The sequence below is a fragment of the Sphaerodactylus townsendi genome, linkage group LG16 (genome assembly GCF_021028975.2).
Source record: "Sphaerodactylus townsendi isolate TG3544 linkage group LG16, MPM_Stown_v2.3, whole genome shotgun sequence".
Lineage (NCBI taxonomy): Eukaryota > Metazoa > Chordata > Lepidosauria > Squamata > Sphaerodactylidae > Sphaerodactylus > Sphaerodactylus townsendi.
The window spans coordinates 5,319,340-5,329,009 of NC_059440.1; the positions used below are offsets into that span (position 1 = coordinate 5,319,340).

The 9,670-nt window shown below is 49.1% G+C and overlaps 1 protein-coding gene across 1 annotated transcript in view; it reads left to right on the plus strand.

The window, feature by feature from the left end:
• Positions 1 to 9,042, plus strand: part of TBX4 (T-box transcription factor 4) — a 78,288-nt gene extending 69,246 nt beyond the window's left edge. Inside the window, 3 exon segments of the mRNA XM_048519368.1 lie at positions 869 to 902; positions 905 to 1,112; positions 6,542 to 9,042. Of these exon segments, the coding sequence (XP_048375325.1) occupies positions 869 to 902; positions 905 to 1,112; positions 6,542 to 7,164 (865 nt within the window). The 3' untranslated portion in view covers positions 7,165 to 9,042.
• The last annotated feature ends 628 nt before the right edge of the window (positions 9,043 to 9,670 follow it).

Consider the following 9,670-nt stretch of genomic DNA (forward strand, 5'->3'; position numbering starts at 1 on the left):
TAGTGTACAGTGGGGAGGCATTTCGGCTCTTACTTGAGTCAATTTTAAGAAACCTCCCTTGGAAGTATAGAACAAAGGGAAGGAATTACAACTAGGCCCTTAGTATTATATCCATCTCCAGCTTCAGGCTCTTGGGTATACTCAGATAGTCTCTGCCATCACATTGGTTTGAATTTGATGTTGAAAAAAGAAGGTAGACAGTTACTTCGTGCTTGGTCTTGTAGAACTTGTAGCTCCTGGTCAAGGAGTCAGCCTTTTTAGTTGAAAAAAAAGAGTTCGGAAGGTAGCATTTACGAAGACTCCCAGGAGAACTTCCCAGGAAAGTATTTTAATTTCAACTGCCCGCCACCACTTACCAGGATCCCATGGAGCTGGGGGAGGATATGATGGATAAAAAGCTACCAGTGTCCGAATTTCAGCTAATAGCAAGCGGGCAGAACTTGGCATGGGTGGCCAGCCAAGCTTTAGTAACCAGTGCAGATGCTGTCCCAGCTTCCAAACAGAGTGCAGCAGGAATGCAATGTGGCAGAATTCTGAATATTTTTAATAAGAAGGCTGACTGGATCCTTTTCTAGCACTTGGCTCCAAGCATTAATCCACAAGGATTCCATAGAGCAATTGAGGAAATCACTTTCATGTTAAAGACTCTAACTGCGGATGTGCATCAGTAATTGTGTGGCTTCAGGTTGCACAGGGTAGGTAATGGTGGGAAATGGTCAGACGGTCTTTTAATAGCGCTTGTCTGCTACGGGTTCCCTGGAACACAGTCTGAAATCTCTGCTCTAGTAGAGCCACACAATCACAGCAGTGGCCTTCACCGTCGCTTGGAGGTAATCTAACCAGTTCCTGCTTCCTTCTCTCCATGCAGCAAAGAGTATCCGGTGATCTCCAAAAGCATCATGAGAGGCAGAGGCTGGTGTCCACTCACGGTCAGCTTTCTGCTAAGTCAGATGTGAGTTCGCTCCATGGGAGCCACCAGGGCCTCCAGCACTACCAGTACGAGAACGGAGCTCACATGCAGTTTGCCGCGTCAGATGCGCAAGACTTGCCTCTCAACACCTTCGCAGCACAAAGGGAATCGGGGCTCTTCTATCACTGCCTGAAACGGCGAGGTAACTGAGCTTGGGGGGCAAGAAAGCATTAGGCCGGGGGAGGAGGGCTTGCTCAACAGAGAAACTCGGGATTTCCAGGTACCTCTTTCCAAGGGGGAAATAGTCTTAAACAGGGCAGTTTGGGAGTTCTTGATTCTTCATGATTTCAGTTGTGCATTGGCCGGAGCATTTCCTTCAAGTGCTGCTGGCAGCTTTCCTGATTTTGAGGGTTACGCTTTATGCTCCCCTCCCTTTGTATGTCCCTATCTTTCCGATTCAGCTATTTTTGTACACGGAGGCGTATGGGGTGGAAATGGTGCCGGGGGACAAAAACAGTGGTGGGATCCAAAAATTTTTAGTAACAGGTTCCCCATGGTGGTGGTGGATTCAAACTGTAAGGTATTGCGCCAATGGGGATGGGGCGGGGAGCAATGGGAACAGGGGCGAGGGAGCCAGGCATTCTGGGGTGGAGGGCATTCCTGGAAGGGCTGTGGCGGGGCGGGCGCGGCAGCTCGCGCCGTCATGGGCGGAAGCGACATGCGAAGCGGGCTGCCACATCCACGCTTAGACTGTTTCAAGAGTTCCCATGCACACTACTGCTGAAAGGAGGTAACTAAAGGCAAAAAATCACGCATTAGCAAAATCAACTTATTAGGTAACCCCCCCCCCTCTCTGCGGCAGCCACACCAAATGGTGGTAACCTACTCTCGGGAACCTGTGAGAACCTGCTGGATCCCACCTCTGGACAAAACCTCCTTCGAGCACGCCCCTGCAGGTTGTGGAGCCCCGCCCCCTGCGTAGCCCCGATGATGATGTGGGCAGGGCCAAGGGAGGCCAAAGACGACAAAGCAGCAGCTGACTCGTCACCTTTGACCTCCCACCGGTACGACAAAGACCAATCATCCGGAGACTCACAGCGAAGCCAACGACCATCTGGTTACCTCATGTCCCAGGCAGATACGCCCCTGGTTGTACATACCTTGCTGGGGCGGGGGTGCGTGTGTGTGATTGTGATTCGTTTTCAGAGAGCAGAGCATGGCTGGGGGACATATGTTCTTACCCTCATTGTAAAGTACCTCTAAAAGCAGCACAACAAGGCTTGCAACCATTTTATCTAAAGTGCAAACAAAGCAGTTAAATGTCGGGCTGGACCAAATTTTTGAGGGCGAACTGTTGGTGTGAAGGAAGCTTTTCGGGATGTAGAAATGTGATCTAAAAGCTATCCCACTGCCTCTCTCTTGTGCCAGCATAGCGTAGTGGTTAGGAGTGGTGGACCTCTAACAAGAACAATTTGTCTCCTATTTTTCTGAATTTTATTTAAAAAAAAACAAAATATGGAAGAGTGGTGGACTCTAATCTGGAGACCTGGGTTTGATTCCCCGCTTGATTCCCAACTCCTCCCCATGAGCAGTGGGCTCTTATCTGGTGAACTGAATTTGTTTCCTCCCTGCTGGGTGACCATGGGCTAGTCACAGTTCTCTGAGGACTCTCATCGCCTCATCTACTTTAAAAGATGCCTGTTGTGGGGAGAGGAAGGGAAGGAGTTTGTAAGCCACTTCGAGACTCCTTACTGTTGAGACAAGTGGGATATGAATCCAAATTCTTCTTCTTCTGCTTCTGCTTCTGCTTCTGCTTCTGCTTCTTATTTATTTATTTATTTATTTATTATTTGTATTTATATACCGCCCTCCCCGAAGGCTCTTCTTCTTCTTCTTCTTCTTCTTCTTCTTCTTCTTCTTCTTCTTCTTCTTCTGCTTCTGCTTCTGCTTCTGCTTCTGCTTCTTCTGCTTCTTCCTCTTCCTCTTCTTCTTCTTCTTCTTCTTCTTCTTCTTCTTCTGCTTCTGCTTCTGCTTCTTCCTCTTCTTCTTCTTCTTCTGCTTCTGCTTCTTCTTCTTCTGCTTCTTCTTCTTCTTCTTCTGCTTCTGCTTCTTATTTATTTATTATTTATATTTATATAGTGCCCTCCCTGAAGGCTCTTCTGCTTCTGCTTCTGCTTCTGCTCCTCCTCCTCCTCCTTTCTTTCATGCTGATTCACCCATGTTTACGACATCTATTGGCACTGCTCTGTTTCAACCTCCAAATCTTCGTTTCCTTTTCGGGAGTAATGGAACAATCACAAAGTCAACCAGATTTCACTGCATGGTTGATGCTGCTTTGGGCAAACCAATCTAGAGTGAGGGCGACAATTTGAAAAATCAACGTGCAGCCATTCAGGGCTCCATGGGAGGGGAGCTGCACAGTTGCAGCTGTGTGAATAGGACTGTCTAAGGAAGGGGGGACCCGTCAAAGGGTGTGTGTGGCCAACAAGGCTATTGACTGCAGGTTTCTGCAAAGTGTGCCTCTCCCTTTTCCGCTCAGCCCGAGTTAACAGCGCAACTAATAAGTGGAGGAATGAAGCAAGCTGCTAATTAAACCATGCTGCAAGCTGACTCTCGACAGGAAGTAGCGTCACTGCAAAACATATGAAACGCCATGAGGCTCGTCCAGGGGTGGGATTCAGCCGGTTCGCACCACTTCGGCAGAACCGGTTGTTAAAATAGTGCATGTAAACAACCAGTTGTTAAATTATTTGAATCCCACCACCGGAACCGGTTGTTAAATTATTTGAATCCCACCACTGGGCACGTCCCCTGAAACCTTTTACCGGTTGCCAGAGCAAGTCCCTAAGCAAGTCCCTAAGCAAGTCACTAAGACGATACAGGTCTATCAAAACTAGGACAAAGAGGCTTAGAGACAGCTTCTACTCTAGAGCTGTGGCGATGCTGAACTCCGCGGCTTCGTGTTGATGTGTTTGGGGCTGTGTAGGGATGGGTGGAGGAAGGGGAAAGGGAGGATGGGGTATGAGTCTGAAATTGTGTGCATCGAGGAATGCCGCTGTAAATTTCGTTGTGCGTGCACAATGACAATAAAATGCTTATGCTTATGCTTTATCTCAAAAGATTTTAGCAGCCTTGACACAAATCCCAGGCCAGGGTAGAGCAGTGTTTTTGAGCGCGAGAAAGAGAGTGAGAGCTCCCGATCGGACATTTTGAGACCCCTTGAACTTGTCAAGAGCAACACCACGAAAGTAGCGAGGTCTGTCAGTTCTTGAGAGGAATGAGAAACAGTTGCTGGATGTGAGAAAGTTAAGTAGCCCAGCTCATTTAGCTCTCAACTGATAAACAAAGGTCCAGAATTAAGATTGATTGGATTAGCCAGACACTGGCCATCGGACTGCCTTTTCTGAAAAAGACTGTCTCTTGAAAACGAATAAAGTGGTCTAATGGGATTAGTGCAGAGCAGCGCTGCAAATTCCAGAAGCCCAAAGGCCAGCAATTGGCTGGATGGTAGGAATTCACAAACCTACTGAACCTATTTCAAACCTAGCAAAATCGATGTTCTTTTGAGATCGAGTTCCGAGTTCTTTAGAGATCTGGGGAAACCAACTAACAGAACATGCAACAATGTCCAAATTAACCAACTCTGCGGATAAGAGATCAATCCAAGAATTCCAGGCTGAATAGAAAATGTATTGTTATTCCTACTGTTCTCAAAAATAAGAACAGGGGAAAAGAAAGAATATGGTTGAAATGATGGATGTGAATTAATAATTTACATCCATCATTTCAACCATATTCTTCGTTTTTGCCCCGACGCGCCTCCTCTCTTGGCATGCCACAAAGAGGAAGCATGTCGGGATTTCTTGCCCCAGTGCACTTCCGGTCCCACCAAACATCGGGGCAAGAAATCTTGTCCCAAAACACACACTGTTGCCCTGTGCATTCTTCTCATTTTCTGTGCGAGTACTTCCGGCGTGACTTTTCATGCCAGAGCAGGGCGAGGGCGGGGCAGAACCAGCTGTGGGTAATCAGACAATAACAATTTTTTAGGACAGGGGTGTCCAACTGTGGCCCTCCAGATGTTCATGGACTTTGAGTCTCATCAGCCCCTGCCAGCATAATGCTGGCAGGCGCTGATGGGAATCATAGTCCATGTCTCACATAAAAGAAGGGTGCAGCAGTAAATATTAATGATTAGACTACTCGCACTGTTGCACTCTGGCTATAACTAATTTTTCATATGTGTACCATTATTCATATTTTTATATCTCATAAATTATAAACACAATTACTTATTGTTCATAACGTAAAAAAGGTAAGTTCAAATTATTTTTTTAACAACATCCACTAGGTAAGTCCAAAATCATAACAAATAAATCCAGGATCATCAATATTAATTCAAATAAGTATTTAGTTCATACTCTCCTATCAATTCAACTTTCATCAGGTGAGTGTCCAATTAATACAACCATATGTATATACATTAATATATGTTCAGTCCATATTAATTAAGACATCAAGGAATTAATATGGTGCAGGGGTGTGTCGGCATAAACAACGCCAATGCATCCCCCCGGGGCCGTTCACACAGGCTGCGCCGTCCCTGCAAGCTTACCTCATCCCCTGGCCTCCGGCTCGTCACAGAGGCCAGGGGACACGCCCCCACAGGCTGGAGCGACGGCTCCGCAGTCGCAGGCCAGGGGGGCCAGGGGTGTGTGTTCCCTGGCCTCTGCAACGAGCCAAAAGCCAGGAGACAAGGTAAGCTTGCAGGGATGGTGCGGGGGACATGGCGCCTTCCAGCCGCTGCCATTCGCATGGCAGCAGTTGGAAGCCGCTGTTTCCAGAAGCCGCTGTTTCCAGAAAACCTCGCTCGGGGAGCGAGGTTGGGAAACAGCGGCTTCGCGCCGCTGGGGGGGGGGACTGAGGGCTGGCACTGCCATGGCGCATGCACGCTTAGCGCCGATGCTTGTCAACAGTTCTCCCCTTAGGGGACGGCATTTTTGCCGTCCCTAGGGAGCTGTTTTTGGCCTGTGTGGAAAGGGCCTCTGTGTCTCCTGGAGCATACCCAGACTTCTTTAGGCCTTTGTTCTTGCCACAGACCTGGAGGGAGGATCTCCTTTGTTGACATCTCTACTGCCTTGTCTGTCAGGGCTTGGGTTTGCTGTTTTTTGTGATTGATGTGAGAGAGGCCAAATCAAGCAAACAGTCCAGCAGCACCAACCATCTTTATTTCTATGTGAGCTTTTGTGAGTCACTGCTTGCTTCACAGAAACTCACCCAGAAATAATTACTGCTCCCCTTTAAGGTACCCCTGGAGTTCCATTTTATTGTGCTGCAGTAGACTAACATGGCTACCATTTTGCAGTCACGAGAGGGGCTATCTCAGGGGCCTGCAACCTGTGGCTCTCCAGATGTTCATGAACTACAATTCCCCTCAGCCCCTGCCAGCATGGCCAAATGCTGACAGGGGCTGATGGGAATTGTAGTTCACGAACATCTGGAGAGCCGCAGGTTGCAGACCCCTGGGCTATACGATACAGTCGTGATACATGGACAATTGTTCAGGCCATCCGAGGGGACGGAGGAAGGAGACCGCCATTCTAAACGCTTCTTGGTTTATTTGTTTCACAGAGGGTGCCCGGCATTTGGATCTGCCCTGCAAACGCTCTTACCTGGATGCGTCTTCTTCTGTCGGGGAAGACCACTACTTCCGATCGCCCCCTCCTTACGACCAGCAAATGTTGAGCCCCTCCTATTGCAGCGAAGTGGCCCCGCGGGAGGCGTGCATGTACTCTGGTTCCGGCACTGAAATTGCAGGCGTCTCCTCGGTAGAAGATCTGCCTCCGCCGCCTCCCCCTCTGAGTTGCAATATGTGGACTTCGGTCGCGCCTTACACCAGCTACAGCGTCCAGACCATGGAAACTGTGCCCTACCAGCCGTTCCCCGCTCACTTCACCGCCACCACGATGATGCCACGCCTCCCCACCATCACGAATCAAAGCTCCCAGCCGCCCGGCAACAGTCCCTTTGCTGTCTACAACCAGCTCTCGCAGTCTCAGGGTCGAGAGAGAGTCCCGGCCACGTCCTTCCCGAGGGAAAGGGTGCACCCCTCGGTGTGCGAGAGGAAACCCCCCTCTCCCCACTTAAGCACGCCGAACGAGTTTCTGTACTCACAGACCTTTTCGCTGTCAAGGGAGTCTTCGTTACAGTATCATTCGGGCATGGGGTCTGTGGAGAACTGGACGGACGGATGACTCCACCACCTGAGCGATGAACATAGCGACGGCCAGGCCCACTGCTCCTGGACAACGTTAGTTCGGTGTTAATACCTGTGGGGTAACTTGCACTTCCGTGACACCTTCAGGGGCCAGCGTTTCCATTGGCGTTTGTGTGTCTAAAGAACTTGGGGGGTTTTAAGCCAAAAAAGCAATTCTGTGGGGGGGGGGAGCTCAGCTCAGTCGCTTGGATCAACCAGTCTGAAATGGCGAGTGGAAATTTTGCTGCCCAAAGGAGCACCACACTGACAGAAATCGTGGAATGTCACCTTTCAAAAATCTTATACCACCAAGTTGATCTTTTGTCGGAAATCCCCTTAGATTTCTTGGCAGTCTGTAGAAAAGCAGGGAATGCAACTAATCCCCCAAATTATATTCCAGCAGCTTACATATGCAGCAAGCAAGCTTAACTTCCAACTGAGGCCCCTTCCGCACGCAAAATAATGCGTTTTCAAACCACTTTCACAACTGTTTGCAAGTGGATTTTGCTATTCCGCACAGCTTCAAAGAGCACTGAAAGCAGTTTGAAAGTGCATTATTCTGCATGTGCGGAATGAGCCCAAGTGAGTAATAGGCACGGCTCAAGGGCCTTGTGAATCATACCTACGTAATGCACAAGTGGAACAGGTTTTTTTAAAACCCCAAAGCCTTTTAGCATTTTGCTGTCGTTAATTAGTAGGACCGTTGGATCAGCAACCAAGGCCATATGAATCAATTTCAGTTTTAAGGATGCAAAGCGAGAACAATAGTTTCTGTGAGCTGCGCAAGTTCAGTGGGGATTCTGTTGGGAAAAATATCCATCCAGATGGTTGCTCGTTTGATGGTCGCAAGCATCTAATCCCGTCCAGTAGACCACACTAGAACCTCATTCCTGGCCAGTTTCAAACATGGAAGCCCCATTAAAGTCTGCTTGACCAGAAGAGCTAATTTGCTGTGAAGCACGTTACCCGGGGCTGCTGGCGAAAACGGCAGGGTCTTGCTTAGGTGCCGGAATGTGTAAGTCAAATTACTTGCGTCCTGAGCTCAGAAAGTAGAGTCAGTCCCTTGGGCAAACACTGGGTAATTACTGAGCTCTGGGGTGACGTTTCCTAGGCAGACTCGGTTTGGGGGTGGTTTGCCATTTCCTTCCCCAGTCATCTACGCTTCACTCCCAGAAATCTGGGTGCTCATTTTACCGACCTTGGAAGGCTGAGTCAACCTTGAACCAGCTACCTGAAACCGGCTTCTGCCAGGATCGAATTTAGGTTGTGAGCAGAGCTCTGGCGGCAGTACCGCGGCTCGCCATTTCATGCCATGGGGGCTCCTGACATGAGATTATTAGCTGTTATTTCTCCCGCTGCAACAGCATCAATCAGTCGAGTACGACGAGACAGGAAAATCCCCAATGGCATTCAGACATGAAGCAATTTGACGTACACATCAAGGAAAGCCGGGGAGAATCCCTTAACACAGAGCTGTTATTTTCAGTGGCAGCCCTGTGTTTCCACTGGTTACGTAACACGCTTTTACGTCTCTTGCATCCTTCTCACTGCAGCCAGAAAGATTACCAGCTCTGGCTTAGGAAAGCCCAAAGGATTTGACAGTGGTGCCTAGGCAGGGGAAGGAGCTCAAGCAAAGCCAAGATACCATAGAGTTTGCCTTATGAAGTTGCCATTTCTTCCAGACTGATTGCTGTAGTCTGGTGATCAGTTGTAATATTGGGAGGACCCCTGGCCCCACCTCGAAGATGGCAGCCCTAATTGAAGAGAAGAGGAAGAAGAGTTTGGATTTATATCCCCCTTTTCTCTCCTGCAGGAGACTCAAAGGGGCTGACAATCTCCTTGCCCTTCCCCCCTCACAACAAACACCCTGTGAGGTAGGTGGGGCCGAGAGAGCTCCGAGAAGCTGTGATTAGCCCAAGGTCACCCAGCTGGCGTGTGTGGGAGTGCCCAGGCTAATCTGAATTTCCCAGAGAAGCCTCCACAGCTCAGGCGGCAGAGCTGGGAATCAAACCCGGTTCCTCCAGATTAGATACACGAGCTCTTAACCTCCTACGCTGCTGCCGCTCCTATTGCCAGATAATGCAGCCGAATGAGGCGATAAGATTTTAGTGACTATCAGGCTACGGGGAGGGAGGGTCATAATTTGGAATTCTCTCTTTTGGTAAGAAGTAAAGAAACTAGAACATGCAGATTTGTGTGTGGGGGGGGGAGAGAATTTTTGAAAAAGATGGCATCCCATACCTGCAGTATTTTGTACAGCTGGCCAAAGGGAAGACGTGTCCACATTTGCCATAGTCCACTTAAGCTACATACCAGTGCTATTAATGCCACAATTGGCTACTGCCAGAGGGAACGTGAAGGAAACCACGATAGTCTTGTCCAGTGGCGTAACAGGCCTAAATGGCGCCTGGGGGCAGGACCACCTCACCCTGTCCCCCCGCCCGACCTCCCGTGCCCCACTTACAGGAGCCAGCAGGGAAGCCGGGGAGGGTGGGGCTGGGGGC